General features: G+C 37.1%; 1 protein-coding gene across 8 annotated transcripts in view; it reads left to right on the plus strand.

Moving 5' to 3' along the window:
- The window catches only part of USH2A (usherin), a 379,301-nt gene that overhangs the window by 252,556 nt on the left and 107,978 nt on the right, over positions 1–18,767 (plus strand). For all 8 annotated transcript variants that reach the window (XM_027641249.1, XM_027641251.1, XM_027641252.1 and 5 more), the window contains 4 exons: positions 9,346–9,680; positions 12,853–12,975; positions 15,261–15,424; positions 17,517–17,726. In XM_027641249.1, the coding sequence (XP_027497050.1) occupies positions 9,346–9,680; positions 12,853–12,975; positions 15,261–15,424; positions 17,517–17,726 (832 nt within the window). The remainder of the gene's footprint in view (positions 1–9,345; positions 9,681–12,852; positions 12,976–15,260; positions 15,425–17,516; positions 17,727–18,767) is intronic.

Here is an 18,767-nt window from a genome sequence, read left to right on the forward strand (position 1 = left end):
ACCTTTCCAAATTACTCTCTTCTGAGTATCTCTTCTGCTGAATTCTCTCTCTCAGTGTACAAAACATTAGTGTTCTTTGCTCATGCAGACATAAATTCTAGTATTTGTCAAGTATTTTATTTTGCATAATGTTGTTCCATTTGATATTCATCACAATTTATGGAAAGTTGGGAATACTTGGTAAAGTTCCTGTGCAGAGGGTATCCCATGGCTGGGACATCACTTCTGATTTCTAAGATTCCAAGACTTCTTAAAAATCTTAACATTTCTCTTACTTGGCCAGGTCAACAAGGTATTTATTTATTTATTTATTTATTTATTTATTTAGCGTTTATTATTCTATTTTGTTATTCTATATTATCTCTTAAAAAAATTGAAACAAAGCTATAGTTGCAGAAGAGTTCATTGCACTTCATCACTGAAGAGATAACAGACGAGGCTTGCTGCACCCAGTGGTTTTCTCACCTTCTGTGTGTTTGCAGATGGGAGCACCAGAGGAATTTCATCTTGCTTGTTGCTCTTCTTACAGATCTGTCAAATGGATTAGCTTGCTAGTGGTGGTGTTGTTTCCTTCTCTGCACTTTTATGGCAAATTCATGTTAAGTGTAGTAAGACCATCCAGTGGGCTGTACCATGTCTCTGGGGCTGTCTTGTGTGTATGCTGTGTACTGGGACAATACAAGAAGAACAAGGTAGCACCTGTTTGCAAAACATTTGGGGTTTTTTGCCCTGTTCTCTTAAACTAGGCTTATAGATCTGAATAGCTGCTCTGCAAACCCACTGTGTCCCTTCACCCCAGAAATATGCTAGTTGCACAGGCAGAACAACTGTGCAGTACTGGGCGAGGTTTCCTGTGTGGAAATAGGATGGATTTGGTTTGGAACTGCTTTACATTGATGCCTTTAAGCTCTAGTGAGAATCCTAGAAAGGCATACTTTCCCTGCTGAGTAGACCAAGCCCACCACACCTGCAGTGCATATATCATCTATGCAGTGTTCAGATCAAATTTGTGGAATCCTTTGTGCTGTACAGTGCTCTTATCTTACTCGGTGTCAACGACAGTAACTCTTAAGCAGAGGGTGGAAAACAAGCCGTCTCTTTGGGAAAGAGATTTTAATTACCTCTTCCCCTAGAAAGAGCTGTCCTCCCAGGTTAGAGCGGGAGGTATCAGAAGGGCACTGTGGGAAAGATTAGCAAGAGGCTCCTTTACCAAGCCACGGTCGCAAATCAATAGAGGCTTTCAGCTGTCAGTGCAACCAATCCCTAAACCATGAGCGCAAATATTTACTTCTACTGAAAACAGAGAGAATTTACAAAAAAGAGAAACATATTTCCATCCCTTTATTCAGTCATAGAATCAATATAAATGATTTGAGGATGTGAAGAATTCAAAATGCTCCAGGATAGTACTCACTTGAGTATCCAGCTTATTTTCATAAACCAAAGCTTTCACTCTGCAAGGAGGAAAATATCAGCACAGCAGGTCACTCTCATCATAAACACATCTGATGTGTATGTGCTCTTTTAACATTTAATTTTAATCAGAATGGACCAATATCTCTCCATAACATTTAACTTGCTTTCTTTTGTGCAACAGAAAGTGTAAAGCTGTCAATAATTTTTAAACTACCCATTTCAGTGACACCTGCATGATATTTTTTAATATTTGCTGAATTGATAATGTTCATGGTAGCGGAGTATAATGCGCAATAAACTGCTTTTGTGGTTGATTAAATGCCAAAGTGAAGTGGAGGTATTCAGCAACTGCAAAAGCCGTTTATTTAGTATATGCCAATGCCATGAACATTATTCCTGTTACACAAGATTTGCTATACTCTAATGTACAGAAGTAGAAAAGAAATTGTTTCCTTTTCTTGTGAGGGTTGCAATTGCTGTGCTGCTTCAATCTCACACTTCACACTGATATGACATTCAGGAATGTACCTAGGTTGAGTGGCTTGAGGAAGAGGCTGGTTTACAGAGTGAATAATTATGTAATGGAGTTCTTTGTGTAGGAAAAGCTTTATGTGGCTGGATACACTGAACTGAATTAACTGTAGAGTGCTAATTGTCCAACTTTGGCCTTATGACTTTTGATAGGAGCAATTCCCTTTCATTGCTGGGGTTCTTTCTTGAGGACTTTGACCTGGGAAGGCAGCTGTAGTCTTGATTATTGGCTTAAGCAGAGATTTGCTGATTCGTGTTGGCCTATTTTGTTCTCCCTCGCTGACCAGTGCCACCAGCTGGACCCTGATTGAAAAAAAGCTGCAGCCATTTCCTGTCATTCTTCATGTAAATTTTTTCTCAAGATAGAAGTTGGTATGAGCTGTATGTACTGATGTTTCTCTCAAGGGGAATGGATTTTTTTCCTTTTTGATGCTTAAAGAGATTATAAGAGAATGATTTCATCCTGGTTGGATGGAATAAGTACTTCATTGACATATAGTTCTTGTGCTATGATATTCTTTCATGATAACATCATTTACAGAAACTTCCTGTAATTTGATTAGATACAAAATGAGAAAAATAAAAATCATGATTATTTCATTGACTTCTCTCTTAGTATATATTATATATGTTACCTGCAAAAAATAAAGGGCCGTGGTCATTCTGTAGCACTAAACTGTCATTCGTCTTTCTAATTCCTTTTTTTTTTTGCATATTGATTCAATATCATGTTATTGATTTTTCATGGATTATTTATTTTCCCTAAGTATTTCCTCATGTCTTCTCTGACTGAGGAAGAGTTATAGGCTTTTTAATTCCATTGTCATTCACGTTTGTTGTTACAAAGAGATGACAATCTCTTTACAGTTCACCTGCCATTCTTTTCTTTGTACAGAAGAAACTGAAGCAAAGAAGGCTGATATTCCACCCTACAGATTGAACAATTTCATTAATTTACTGTCCACAGGATCTTCAAGAGTTGCCAACTGTACTCTTTCAGTGCAATAGATTATCATTTATTGCTACAGAGCAATCAACTTTTCTAGTAGCTATGTCTCAAATTTGAGTACCAAACTGGATATGCAAGTGATGAAACAGAAATAAACAAGGCCCTATTTTTATAGATGTCTTCTGTTCTTCATCACCACAGAAGCTGGAGAGTGGACTGCTAAATGCCTGTTGTTTTGTAAACAGGCTGGGACTAAAATACACAGGAGAAAGATTTCAGCTGACACATTTAAGGCAATATACTCCATAGTTAGAGTTTGAGAAAGAATGTATTTTCTTTATCTGTTTTCTTCCTACAGAATTAGTTATAGGCACACGCTCTGGAACTGCATTTTTTATCTCACTCATTAATGTTTGCTGCCCTGTTAAGTTGCTTCTGATTACAGAATGTTGGATGCAGTATTAATCACTCCATGGTCACTGAAGTTGTTGACTAACAGTGAGATGATCCTTCGGTGTTTCTCCTCTGCAGGTTACTGTGTGGCTGAGAATGAGACTGTGATGACCCTTCTTCTCTTCCAGGTTAAAATTCTCTGTTGCCATTTCATTCTCCAGATACTTCAGTCTGCAGTTAGCCAAGAACATAATTTTGAGAATACAAACAACACTAATACCTAGGCTTCGTACGCTAAAGGGAGATGCAGTAACAGCTTCATGCTGGGAAGGAAAAAAAAAGGGGGTTGTACTTTGTTCACCACACTTCCAGTTTCATGCAGGTATGCCTGGTGCATCAGGGAAAATTGTTTAGGAGTGATCAATCCTTGTGTGAAGGTTGCCATATGATGCTGCTAAGGTCAGTGAGACCTTGGTTCATTTGACACATAAGTGCTGCTTGAGTAACTTAGGATATTTCAACACCCATAGGAACAACCTTAACTTGCACACTAGAGGTTTTCCACATGTTAGGACTGTGATTTCTTGCACAGCTTGCACATTTGATACAGATTATACAGTGGGGTGAACTAATCAGGGTTTCATCAGCTATATACCTCTGCCTTTGATACAGTTGAAACACTCCAGGGTGGGTGTTTAGAATCATAAAAAATATTCTTTCAGCTTTCTCACTACTCCAGCTAAGTCGTTCCAGAAGTTTTTGTAATAGCAATCTGTTACTGCAAACTTGGTCGTGCTATTCTTCTGCAGTAGTCCTTGCTGAAGTTGGATGTAACTCATGTGCTAAGTGTCTAATTATCAGTGACCTCTGTCAGAATTTGCATTTCTGGTCTGATCCTGATTCTTGATTGAATCCCACTACAATTTCTGTTAAGACAGATAAGAACTTAGGAGGAAGTTCATCTCCCAGCTGCTTTTGTGGGGCTGGAGTATGGTCAGAGGACTCTAGTCCATTGGCTGGAATGCAGAATTAGGGTAGCAGGTCTTTTTTTGGAATTTTGCTTCTTTCTGATATGTGAGTTATTCTCAGATTTAGTCTTTAGATCTCTAAAACTGGAATAATAATATTTGCAATTTGAGACTTACAGTGTACTTTGAGACCAACAGTGAAAAGCTCTCAGTAGTGTATTTATTACATTCTGTTTGTAGATGTTACAAGCAATAGCTAGGAGAAATGAGAATAAAATGAAGCCAAACATGCTGATTTAAAAGCAAACTGTCGAAGCCAGACCTGAACAGTAAAATAGCTACGCATGTGCCAATACCTCTCTTCACATAGCTCAGAATTAAGTTGCAGAGTTCCAACTGCTGTCAAAAAAGGAAAAAAAATTCCAAGGTTATAACTGTTTAATGGGGAGAAAATGACTAATTTCTGTCTCTTTAAATTTTGTGGTGGAGAAAATAAGGTCCTTTGATCTTTAAATGAAAGCTTCCAGAGTCATTACATTGAATCAGTTAATCTCTCCCAGTAGTTACCTTATTCTCTCTTCCTCATGGGCATCCTCTTTCATGGTCTCAGTGCTGAGCTTCAAATCAATGAACAAACTGTTACTGCTTCCAACACAGCCTGTCTAGTGAGCTTTCCCTCTTTCATGCATTGCCAAGCTCTTACCTCAAACCTTGGCACATCAAAGTGGAGAAGAGGTCCAGTAGTGTGTTAATCAGGCAGTCTCCATCATCTTCATTTACACTGTATGGGTCAGGCCTCTTGACAAGAAATGTTTGTGAAGAATTGTGTGTCCTGTCATTCCCAGGTGACAGAGATAATTCTAAGCAAGTCAAGTGACACAGCAGTGTCTGGAAGTACCCTTGATCGTCCTCATTATCTAGTTCAAAATATACTAACCAAAGTGACAACTGATCTATGCATCTATGTAAAAGATATCCACGCCCAGACAAAAATAAGTTGCACTGTATGTGCTGCTGGCTGAAAAATTTCTTGTTCATATTGGTTTTCATTTCTCTTAGAAAAAAAAAAAAGAAATTTCCCGGTGTAAAATCATGAAGCATTTCTGTTACTTTCAGTATGAGATATTCTATCTGCTAGTACACGGCACGTGCTGTGAAGTAACACCTGGGAGTTTTTTCAAGTATACCAGCTAATACACACACTATAAAACTCAGGAGCTGAGGTTCTGGAGCAGCATCTGTTCTCCTGCCATGTTATTAATCTGTTCTTTTATGTGAAGGGGTTACAGTATATGGTGAATCTATCACAAGTTGTAGTAGAGTAATATTTTGGTTTTAGACATAAAAGTTAGGCATCTAAAATGAAACATGATTAAAAAATAACTCACCCTCTCTTCCAGGAAATAAGATTCGTGTGCTGGTTTCAGCTGGGGTAGAGTTAATTTTCTTCACAGTGGCTAGTTATGGGGCTGTGTTTTGGATTTGTGCTGAACACAGGGTTGATAATATAGAGATGTTTTTGTTATTGCTGAGCAGGACTTGCACAGAGCCAAGGCCTTTTCTGCTGTTTGTACTGCCATGCTGGTGAGGAGACTGGGAGTGCCTGGGAAGTCGGGAGGAGACACAGCTGGGACAGCTCACCTCGTCTGATCAAAGAAATATTCCCAACCATATGAACTCATGGTCTGTATGTAAAACTAGGGGGAAGAAGGAGCAGGGGAAAGGTTTGGATTGATGATGTTTGTCTTCCTGAGTCATCGTTACGTGTGATGGGTCCCTACTCTCCTGGAGATGGCTGAACACCTGCCTGCCCATGGGAAGCAGTGAATTAATTCCTTGTTTTGCTTTGCTTGTGTGCATGGCTTCTTTTGCTTTTCATATTACTGTCTTTATCTCAACCCATGAGTTTTCTAGCTTTTACCCTTCCTATTCTCTCCCTGATCCTGCTGGTGGGGGAGTCAGTGAGTGGCTGCTTGGTACTTGGCTGCTGGCTGGGGTTAAACCACAACAGATTTGGTACAAGGTGAATGTTTTTAGACAATTTTCTCTTCTGAGAGGGTATTACTAGGAATTTTCCAAAGTATTTGGCATACAGTTCTTTTATTAGAAGCCGCCTTGCATTAAGCAACAAGTAAGAAGGCTTTTTTCACCAATAATGACAGATTTTCTTTATTAATATTTCTAGAAAAGACTGCAAATATATTATCTTCACTGAGGCAGAATTTTAGGATAGGTGCTACACCTCAAACAACATTAACATAATCATGGTTGCAAATGTGAGTGTTTTGCTGTGACGTGTCAGACCTTAAAATCATCTGTGCTTCTTCCAGCAGCTTCAAAGAGATGTCCCTGAAACTAAAAGTGAATCAAGCTCATTCTCCTCTTTCTGTGACACAGACAATGCATCCAGTGTGTGCATTGTGATAGCAACAAAAAGCACTGGGGTTGGAAAAAATCTCGCCTGAAATTTATTGACCTAAATGCTTTCTACCTTGTCGTGGTTTAACCCCATCCAGCAACCAACCCTCATACAGGCACTTACTCACTCCCTCTACAGTGGGATGGGGAAGATAATTGGAAGAGTAAAGGTGAGAAAACTTGTGGACTGGTATAAAACCAGTTTAACAGGTAAAGCAAAAGCTGCATGCACAAGCAAAGCGAAACAAGGAAATCATTCACAACTTCCTACGGGCAGGCAGATATTCAGCCCTCTCCAAGAACGCAGGGCTCCATCACATGTAATGGTTACTTGGGAAGACAAATGCCATCACTCTGAACATACCCCCTTCTCTCTTCTCCCGCCAGCTTTATATACTAAGCATGATACCATGTAGTATGGGAGATCCCTTTCATCATCTGGGGTGAGCTGTCCCAGCTGTGTCCCCTCTAAATTCTTTGTGCACCCCCAGCAGGCAACTCAGGGCAGCGTCCAGTTAAGTTTTTATATCAAATTCTCCATCCTTGCATGTCCAAGGATTGTACAGCCTGTGTGTGCACCCTGTTGCAATTTCTGATTATGTATCTCTTACTTTTCTTTGCATTTGCTTCCCTTGTTTCTACTTATGTCCTTTGCCTCTTGCTCCGTTACGGGAGTGAGAAACAGAAAAGGCCTTGATGCTTTGTGAGCACTGCTCAGCATATAACAAAAACATCCCTTTGTTATCAACACTGTTTTCAGCACAAAGCCAAAACAGCCTCACAGTAGCTGCTATGAAGATAGCTCTTCCCAGCCAAACCCAGTACAGAGGTGTACTTGAAAACCTTTTCTGTTGTCTGTGCTGATCATCCATTCTTTTCCGTTTCCTAGGCTTATGACTAGATTACATGAACTACTTCAAAATGAGAGATTTGCTCAGTGTCTATCAAAATGGTACAGAATCAATTCCTACCTTCTGTGAAATTTTTCATTGCTTTATCATTAGTATGTTCTTTATTTGTTTGATCATGATTTGGGGCCAGAAGTAACAGAAATCTGAATAGAGCATTTGATAATTAGCCAGAGCTAAACCTTTCCTATGTGGGCACCAATAATCTTGGTTTTCCTGTCTTTACTCAAGATCACCCTGTTTCTAATTCTCTGTTTAATAGTATTCCAGATTCTGTTATCAAAATCCTTCAGCTTTCTCCAGCACTTTGCTGCCAGGTTTCTTACAAGTCTGATGGCCCAAGAGGTCACTCTGTACCGAAGATATAACATTTTGTAATCCCCAAGGGTTTTTAAAAAATCATTTCGTAAATCAAGCTTCTCTGTTTCCATAGCTGTGTGTAATTGTGCATATACATTTTAAAAGATACTTATTTTGGAGACTGGAGAGAATTAAGGAAAAACATTCAAATTAACAGATACTTAAGTATCTTGGTATTACTATTTAACACTTCAATATTGTCTTTCTTCATTTTTTTCTATGCAAACCTAGGTTTTGTGCATATCTATGCATATCTAGATTTTCTCCATTTCTGTGTTCTTTGCTATGTTGGATTCAATCCTTAATTATCCCGTGCTTGGGAGAAAGAGACAGCAATTGTTATAGTTTAGTGGGTGAACAGCAAGGAAAACAGCCTCAGAGCAAAGCAAAGCTGCTATGGTTCCTGCACTGGGACTTCTAGGGAAAGAAGGATGAATAGATGCTTTTACACTACCTTTATGAAAGTTTGAGATTCTTAATACAGTTACATGCTGTTATTGTGTCAGTCTGAAGTCCCCTCTGTTGTGGTACCATGGCAGAAAGCCTTAAAAAAGAATTTAGAACAATCTTGCACTTTATAGTGCAATGATTTGAGTGATTCCTCAGTGGAGCTGGTAAGAATAAATATATATAACAATGTGCTTTAAAAGAAAAAAAAAGAAAAACTTAAAAAAACCCCCACCTAACCTCAGTTTAGTAAAAGTAAAACCACAGTGAGAGTAGCAGTATGTGTATGTATATATATGTGTGTGTGTGTATGTATATATATAAATATATAAAAAACATTAATTCTGTATGCAATTTTCAATCTTTTTATGATAAAGTTTTCTCAGTATAATTTTATAGTTTTTAAAATGGAAAACGGTGCCTGTTCTTTGTCTGATACTTACCAGTCTAATTTGTTAATGAAAAATAAAAGGGAAAACCTGCATATTTCCTCATATAAAGAGTGCAGGAAAATCTGTTTTCTTATAGGAGCTAATGCAGTTATATATTTCTGAAAATTGTGCAAACACAAAATAAGATTTGGTTTTACTCTACACTAATAGATGAGCACACCAGGTAATACACCTTAAGAAAGTAAGTGACAGTAATACCTATAATAATAACTTTTGCTAATGTATCTGAACATGTCATGGAATTTTGAGTGACATGGAGCATTCACATTTTACTGGTGAAACAAAATATTAGATTTTTCAATGGCTAAAACTGTTACTGCAAACCTCACTAAAATTAAAGGAGATTAGATTTCTAACTGATGTACGTTTAAAAATAAAAGTCTATTTTGATGAAGAAGGAAAAGAACATCTTCAAATCCCGCTTCTGTCCATCTGTAGCATGTTGTGTTTGTATTTCTGAAATCTGTTATTTTAATTATTTTTTTCTCCCCCTCCTCCTTCAGGTCTCATGGAAACCTCCTCTGATACAAAATGGAGAAATCCTTAATTATGAGATTCGCATGCCTGATCCACGAATTGTCATTACTGGGAACCCTTCCTCAAGGTTAAGTCATTTGGTGACTAATCTTATACCCTATACAAACTACTCTGTCACTATAATAGCTTGTACTGGAGGTGATGGCTTTCTAGGAGGCTGCACGGAGAGTTTGCCTACGAGAGTGACGACACCTTCAACCATTCCTCAGAGTGTTAGTCCATTGTCTGTGACTCCAATCAGTGAGTCCTTTATAGCCATTTCTTGGCAACCACCACTAAGGCCAAATGGTCCTTATCTGAGGTAAGCTGCAGCTGAGATAGCAGTTGTCTTCTCCATACCTAAACCTAACACAGAAAATTCTGAGTGATGCAAGCTTTGTGTTGTGATCTCTTAATTTCTGACTTTTTGAAGTTTCTCTTTAGGGCTCAGCAAAGAGCAAGTGTGTTGTCTGTGCTGGAAGACTCTGGGTCTTTCAGATCAGTGCTGTTTGAAAAGCCAGAAGTAGTAAGCACAGGATATTTGCAAAGTCATAACTAATTTGGGCTGTAGCATCAGCCACTTTTTGGTGATGAGTTCAGGCAACAAGTTCCACCGACAAAATGATGAGAAAAATATGAGATCTCTGTAAATATGAGTAACACATCCAATATTCTTAATACTCTATGTGGGTTATTCCACATTAAAAGAAAGTGAACATTTGGAAGTGTGATGACTTAAAATAATCTTCAAAACTTAAGTGATGAATAAGTTATAAATGAGACAGTGCATGAGAAAAATGGAAGTTAAAATCCTAGAATTTAGGGTGCATAGCCAAAATAAGAAATGCAATTGAGTACTGGATATAGCAGGCTGGATTTCACCACAGGAACCAAAGAAAGGCATCTCCTCTGAGATTTTTCTGCAATGTTGGAATGGGGATCTTGATTTAAATGTTGATTACTGAGTGCGTGTGTGTAGATATACATTAAAAAAAATATGGATTTGAGTGCATAAAGGTTTATAAAGACAAATATATCTTTATATATACCCAATAAAAAATGTCAAATCTTTCCTTCTAGTGCTTTAACGTATCATGAAACACTGTGCATGGAATTATAGCTCTCTCCATATGTTCTGGTTGCTAGCTCTCTTCTAGGTGCACTGATGGGTTCAATAATTATCATGTAATGCCATTTCAGTTGCGTATGTTATTACAGCACAGTAGCTTGACTTTTTCTTCAGGCTTAATTAGAGCACACTACAACTGAATGAAACGATGATTGTTCTACAGTAAAATCTGAAGTTTCAGAAAAGCAGTCCCTGTTATTCTGGGGTTAACAACATGACCATTTTACCATAGATTATTGAAGTAAATCAGCACGACCTACATCTGCAGATTTCACTTCTTTCATGGTGTGCCATGCTGCCCTCAACAAGAACAACCACTGAAGCAGCTGCTCTGTACAGCATGATGGAACAAGAAGTCTGCAGCAAGCAGAGTAGCAGCAGCAGCTGCCAGTGGGGGTGATTTACACATGATCAGCACTCAGCATTCAAAAAGATTTGATGTTTTTCATGACTCTTCTATTAAATATGCTGGACAGAATATGCCAGGATTGTTTCCTATAAAACTGTAATGATCTGTCTTTGGACTGACACTAATGAACCACTCATGTGAGAGTTGTTCTTGTTATAAAGTAATCTGATTTTTTTTTACAGAGTTTGAGTTTCATTAGTTTTTACTGTATAATTTCTAAAGTTGTAATCGCAATTTCTGCAACAATTTGGTTTGGCATCACTAAGTGGCACAATGCTTGCTTGTACCTGTTGAGGATTATTCCCTAAACTCAAGGCTGAAAGTTGTTGAAAGGTGCGCACGTACATCCTACCTGCCATGGAGCACAGGAAGCCTCAGATCTCTTGTAAAAGAACATCTCAGTTGATTTCTGGTTTTGAAACAATACAAGATCACTGTATGCAGTACCTGTTAAATACCTCTTAATTCAGGATTTCAAATCTGGAATGGTATTGTCCAACATTTCCTCTCCAAACTGGAGATGATCTTAACATTAAAAAGTGTCAAATTACACATGAAGCCATTGATCAGCATGATCATGGCAGCAGAGTGCTGACCCACACCGAGGTATTCTGCAGAATACTTAAACAGGGAAACATTTTCACAAATATGCACTTGAAATGACAACCTTTAAGATCCACCTGAGTATCCACATACTTTTGTCTAGAATTTAACAGTAGCACCTTTCCAAAATGGGCAGCAGGGACAGGATGAAGCACAGCAGCTCAGCACTTCAGAGAATCAAGTTGTGTATTTAAGTGAATATATGCATATGACCCTAATTTGCTGGGCATGAGTGGAAACACTGTTGTAACAATAGTTTGATTAAAACTGCAGTTCAGCATTGAAAGCAAATCCAGACTGGTTCTATAGCTGGTATAAAGGGTACAAACATGTGACACCTTACAAATAAAACACCACTATCAAACAGAACAAAAAAAATTAACATGTCCTGTGAAATTCAATAAAGAATAATAATGTTAAAGATTTTTAAAAAATATATCTAATTTTGTTTCCTTTAGAGTAGAGTTTCCTATGTAATCTGCTAGAATGATTAGGAAATGCAAACTATAATACTATCTATCCCCTTTAGTTTGTGTAGACATTAAGTGGTTTAATTTTTGTTGAATTCCATGAAGGTTTTATGTAAAAGATGATGAAGAGTGTGTGATGCAACCTTGGTGAAAAGCATCTTTTCTAAATCAGGCAGTCTCATGGCTGACCTGATGAAAGATGGGCTTTGGCTGACCTGCTGTTTGGAACAGAGACAGGAATAGAGCTTCAGATAACAATTAAAACCAGGATGAAATAGTTTGGTCTTTCAGGGTTCTTTCTCGCATCATGAATGTCTACCCCAATACAAAGGTGCCTTGCTAAGGCCTATAGATGGATCAAAATGAGTTAACTCATTCTGTGCCTGTTTTTACCCATAATTTGCACTGTGGTTTTTTGCAAAAGTACATTAAGTACAAAGGCACACTTAAGTTACTACTACTAGTAAAATAGTAATTGCAATGCTGTATGTTGCAGTACATCTGCAAGAAGGATGCCTTATCATTTCATATTCTGGAATAACCTGTGAAAATCATACGAGTCTGCATAAGATACTGTTATGGGGCTGTTTGGACTTGATCTTCATAACATTTCCACAAAGATTAACATCTGTAAATCATTAAATAAACTAATTTTTTTCAAAAGGAAGTGCTTCATTTTCCATTTTCAAAGTAGGGTTTGGTTTTTTTAAGTAATTGAATGTTTTAAATCATGAAAGATTAAAAAGAATGTTTCTCAGAAAGTTTACAGCTGTAAAAACAAAATAATGTGTTGCTTTAAAAAAACTGGTTGGCTTTTTTTTGTGTGTGTGTGTAATAACATTAGTTGAGATAATCCTGGTGTTCTGCTTGTCTTTTGTGTTAGATATGAGCTCCTGAGACGTAAAATCCAGCAACCACTTGCATCAAATCCCCCTGAAGATTTAAATCTGTGGCACAATATTTACTCAGGAACTCAGTGGTTTTATGAAGATAAGGGTCTTAGCAGGTGAGATTACAAAAACTATAAAAACAAATGCTGGCATTTTGTATAGTGTATGTTTAATAGTTCAAAGTATTTCTAATGTCTTTATGTAGTGAACATATTAATTATGTAATGAAATATTTTTTGTCATCATCTTCGGTATTAATCATTCTAATATGCAGGGATTTATTCTTAGTCTGTCATTCTTGACTCATATATTGTTTTGCTCTGAAAAACAAATGAAAATAAAAATCTTGTGAAATTTTAGCATTGATATGCTCATGCAATCAAACCATTTAAATTTATGTGTACATGTACTCTAGATTTGTGTGTTGGCAAAGTCAGAGCACAGGCAGAATGGATGTTTGAGAAGTCCTAGATGGGAGACATTTGCAACTTGGTTTCAGCAATGTTTCTTTTTTTACCTGGTTTTGTTGTGTTAACTTCATCACAGTTGAATGCAGAGTGTTGAGAGTGGAGAAATGGAGTGAGTGTTCTGTTCCTCAGTATGTAGCAGTGCTTATTGTGTAGTGTAGAGCAAGACATTTTCTCTTGGCCAAACTTAGTTTCTGCATCTTGAAGTCAAGGCTGCTGTTCTTTAAGGCAAACAAACAAACACATCAAGAAATTGTAATGGAAGATTAAACATGAATTATGCATTGGATTTCTCATAGGTGAAGTCTTGGGAAAACTCTTATGGATGGTTTCAGGATGAGTGTTCTCTGTGCTTGTGTGCTGCCGTGCTTTGAGAACTGTATGTCTTTGGCCTTCAAATATCTGAACTTGCCTCTTACTTCTGTAAAAATTGTGTGAGTGTCCCTCCTGAACACAACGTGAACCAGGAGAATGTGACCTCTGCTCCTGCCATTGTATAGACTGAACCAAGCCAAGGGCTACTGCCTCTGGCTTGTCATTGCCTACTTGCTAAAAGTCACTTCTCATTTCTATCTGTTGCAATAACTGATCATGGAACTGTTCTTGTATCAGTCCTGCCAAAGTGTCCATTTCTTCCTTTCAACCATGTTTGAAATTCTACATAGAGTTTCCTTTGGTTTTAGTTTGGCTCATTTCAGTAGCATAGACAGTTATGTTACCGGTTCAGAGGGGGCAATACATTCTGTCAGGGTCCAAGTGACCAGTCATTAGGCACAGTGGCATTTTGGATTGAATGAACTATGGCCAGAAAAGTGTGCCTAGCCCTTGGACACACCTGAACACTTCTTTTGGGGAGGGTTCTGCAACCTGCAGCTATATTTTTGCAGTCATTTTTTATTGTATGTGTGCTACAGTGTCCAAGAAAATAATACACTTGCAAAGAGAGAAATAAGATGTGTTATGTATGTTGTCACTGTTCCTCAATGCTTATAGTTACAGGTGGAGCTAGTGAGTTCCCATTAATTTGCTTTCTTCTTGTGGGAATATTAAAGCTCAGCTCTTTTGAAAATCGGGGTGTTTAGTGAAGTGTCTAAAAAAAAGTAAATATTAAAAAGTAAAATGAATTAAATATACACTGTGAGTGACTTTTTGTACTAAAACCTCTAAATATTAGACATTAACTGTATGTTCCTTTATTGCATTTGTAGACATTTATCCCAACGTGTTGCAGCTTCAGTGAAAATGTGAAGATGATCCTTAGTTTCTGTTCTTGTGTAGTTTTGTGTGAGGCTTTTTATGAGGAAATTAAATTTGATATTATGAAATCCCACTTAAAATACATTAATACACCTTTGATATAATGATGAAGTGCCAGTCACTTACTTGGTTTACTAAATACACATGTAGGATTTCATAAATCTATGTAAGTGGAATATACACAGTTCTGAAGAAATTACTTTATTAAATGAGTTTGAACTCCTAGGAGCTTTTTTTGGATGCTTTTGTAGTAGAAGAGTCCTGACTGTGTGGAGAATCTCTTTTACAAATGAGACTCTGCAAGTTAAAAATCAATGGGTTTCCCAAAAGAGAAAAAAAGCCTCATTTGATTAAATTCTGATCCAAATTTTGGCAGGTTGCCACTGCTGTAATTACATATTGAATTGAGCTATAATCTCTCAACACCTCAGAAGCTACAACTATGAAGAAGTGAAATAATGTGTTTTATTTTCGTTACTGTGTTAATCGTGCTGACTTATTTGCAAAAAATAGATGCCTCTTATAAAGTCTTCATTGGTGCACATCATGCAGCTGAATTTTGTTACAGGAGGAGAACTAACCACAAAACTTTGGCACAGACAGAAGGCTTACAGCAAGTATTTGCTATGTCTGTGTTTCATTTTTCATTCCATTTCATTATTTTTAAAATGTCTCAGGTACACAACGTATGAGTACAAGCTCATAGTGCACAACGAGGTAGGATATACACCAAGTGAAGAAGTGGTAGCTACTACATTAGCAGGATTACCAGAGAAAGGAAGTGTCCTCGTTGCACGTGCTGTTAATCATACTGCTGTAGAAGTCGAATGGTCAAAACCAAGTAAGTGTGCTTAGTATTCATTCCAGTAACTAGATGGTAACCTGCCATCACTTACATTGGTCTGCCTTGCTCTCACAGGAAACACAGTCCTTGTCTTGATTTATAATATTCCTAAATGTCCTTGAAAAGAGAGGAAAGAAGTAGGGGGGAAAAAAATGCACATTTTGCTGTTTCTCAGTCTTGTTCATATTTATTATATGCTCTTTCTGTGGAACGAGAATAGTGAAAGTGAAGAAATAGTTAATGCAAACTCATGAGACTTCTATAAAGCAGTACTACACAAAAATCCTGTAGTCTTTGTGGTCTATTTCATCTCTTTGTATAAAAATTTACATATACATTCCTTCACGATGTGAGGATCCCCTTTGTCTTTCTTTTTGCTCTGCTTCGTAAAATGAATTTAGCCAATTTCTCTAGTTGGTTTACTAATACAGCGGTGGGGAATTTCTTCATGACTTACATGCAAATGATTTTGTAAGGACTGGGTGCTGAATTGCAACAAATGTAGTCTCTTTATTTTATAATTGCATGCCTGAAGTAAGCAATGCTTATAAAAACTGACAAATGTAATAGATCTGAAGCAGCTCACTGAAGTTTCATTACCTTAGTAATCTAAACCCCTGACCTTCTAGATGTAGGTAATGCAATCTGGTTTTATTTTCTTTCATACCTTAGAAATTTCCTCCATATATGTTTGTAAATGCAGAAGTTTAACACCAAGACAAGACCATTCACTATTTGAAAACCTTATCATATTTTATGACTTCTTATGTAGCAATAAGTATATAAACTATCTGTATATCCATGTTTCATTTTTATCATAATGTTAGTTTTCAAATTATTTTTATGTTTTATTTGGGAACTTGGGAGCCCTTAGCATAAGTTACCCTGCTATCTTTCTTTTCCCTACTGGAGATTTTTAACTTCTCAGGATTTAAAACTTGTAGCTGTACCACTTAAAAATAGCATGTCATTCTTGATTAAGAATTTCAGTGACAAAGCCATGTATTATTGAATCTGTAAATATGCTTTTGGCTTTTATCATTGCTGTTTCCCAGTGAGCTGAGTCCTGTTCAGTGGTACAGTGTGTCATCTAAAGCAGTATGTGTTAGTGCTTAAAGTTTTTGTCATAATTATTCTTTTCATCTCGATGCTTACTGGAAAAGCAGTTGCATTTGATCAGATCTGAGCTTAAACTGTTTGACAAACAACAGATAAGGTAACAGATGACATCTCAGTTGCTAAAATGGAGAAGACTTGCCTGTATTTGTTGCTTATCCATCAACTCAGATCAGTGAATGTCCTTCCTTGTGTAGCCAGAAAATTACATTGTTTTTTATTTCCTTTCTCTGAGGAAGTTAGTGCTGGGTAAAACACATTTTAGGAAGAAATGTGAGAATTTGGTTTTTTCCCTTGTATATATAATGCTTCTGAGCGTATTACAGCTTTACATGTAGACGATATGATCCTGTTTGTTCTAAAATAATAACACAGCTTTTCATTTTCTTTAAGACCAAAAGGCAATCTGCATAAAGTTGAATATCACTAGAATTTAAGGCATAGGCACTGGTCCTTTATTCATGGCTCAAGAATTAACACAGGAGCGGGGTGGGGTGGGGGAATGTTGTTTGAAGAGAAGGGGCAAAAAGGGAAAAGATCCTTGAGGTTTGCATCTTACACGAGTTCCATGGAGAAATCTGATTTGCTCTCTTCCTTTGATCTGGGTGAAAGGCATCCTTTTGCAATAACAAGCTGTAAGACCTGCACACCACTGCTTGCATTGGGTTTCACCTATTAATTTGTTTACTTCACATATTCCATTGTCATCATGGGGATACCTAGAGAAAAAAAAGCTTTCTGTAGTGTTGGATAGGATGATGGACTGTTAACAACTTTGACAAATTAGGAAGAGCAGTTTACATCACTGCTTACAAGGGTGAAACTGAAGGCACTTGATGGAAGCTTTCCTTTTTCTTTACATAAAAGTGTCTGCATAAAATTTATTTTACTCTTCACAATATATGTTGATAAGAAACTTGCTGACTGAATGTTTCCCAGTTGATGTTCCAATGTTTTTCCTTTCTTTTCCTAGCACTACAGGATTTGCAAGGAGATGTTGTGTATTATACCCTCTTCTTGAATTCTACTGATGAGAGAAGATCTCTAAGGATCCAGGCTGATGTAAACTCTGTAGTCATAGGTGATTTGCAGCCCAACACAGAGTATCAGATATTTTCTCAAGTTTTTAATGGAGTCCACAGCATCAACAGTGAAGTTGTGCATGTGACTACCTCAGATGGAGGTTGGTTAGCAGTGAATGCAGCTTGGCTTAAAATCCGAGAATGAAATTGATTGATTTTTGTCAGGGTTGAGATCAGTCATCCTTCCATTATAAAATTTCCGGTATAAAGGGAAAAAGGTCTAAAACGCTAAAATGCTTAAGTGCTGGTTGTCATCATATGGTAGATCAATAAATGGTCCCACTGAGACAGAAGGAAAAGCTCTAATAGCAGATATTAACCCAGTTTGTTCTCATCTTCTCCTGCATATTCCTATATGTGTGCACTAAGTTTGGAACTGAGTTCATATCAATAAATGGTGGAATTTAGAAACAATTAATGGGTTTTTTAAAAGATTTACTCTGTGAAGCAATATGATTTTGACATGACAGTCATGCACAGAGCCTTTCCTGAGTCACTAGAAACTCTAGGTATAAGTTCAACCTCTAAGAAAATTCTTTGAGTCATTTCTGTGCCAGTGGACAAGTACAGGGCTGGGGGTAGAGGTTGAGGATAAAATAATAATAAAAAAATTGTGCATCTGAAATGTGTTTCGAATGGTCTTTCTAATCTTTTTGCTTTATAAAGTCTCATTATAAACATTATAATATCATTACCTCAGAAGCAAGTGTTCCAGGTCATTAGCAAAGCACTTTAAGGGAGGATTCCATTTCCTTTCTCATGCCAAAGGTCAGCACCTTTTGTTTATAAAATAGAATTGATCATAAGGGCAATTTTTCAACTGGTAAAGATGGGTTCTTATGATAAAAATAGGTCTTTGCATGGTTATTTCTGACATGCTTAGATAATTATGTAATCTAACCCTGAGGAAGGTGTTGGTTTTTTTCTTTTTTTTTTTTTTTAAATAAGTGTTAGACTTCATCATTACCTATAGTAATCAACATTCAAAACCATTTACATAATGATAATATTGCATATTGCTTCATATTGCTTCAGCTATAAGGCTGATAATGTCACGTTCCACCAGACATAAGGTATTTTGGTCTCAGGTTTTTATTTAAAATTCTCTATTTTTCTCTTTTTTTTTTGGAAGAATTGGGATT

The sequence above is a fragment of the Corapipo altera genome, unplaced genomic scaffold (genome assembly GCF_003945725.1).
Source record: "Corapipo altera isolate COAL_440 unplaced genomic scaffold, ASM394572v1 48b, whole genome shotgun sequence".
NCBI classification, from domain to species: Eukaryota; Metazoa; Chordata; class Aves; order Passeriformes; family Pipridae; genus Corapipo; species Corapipo altera.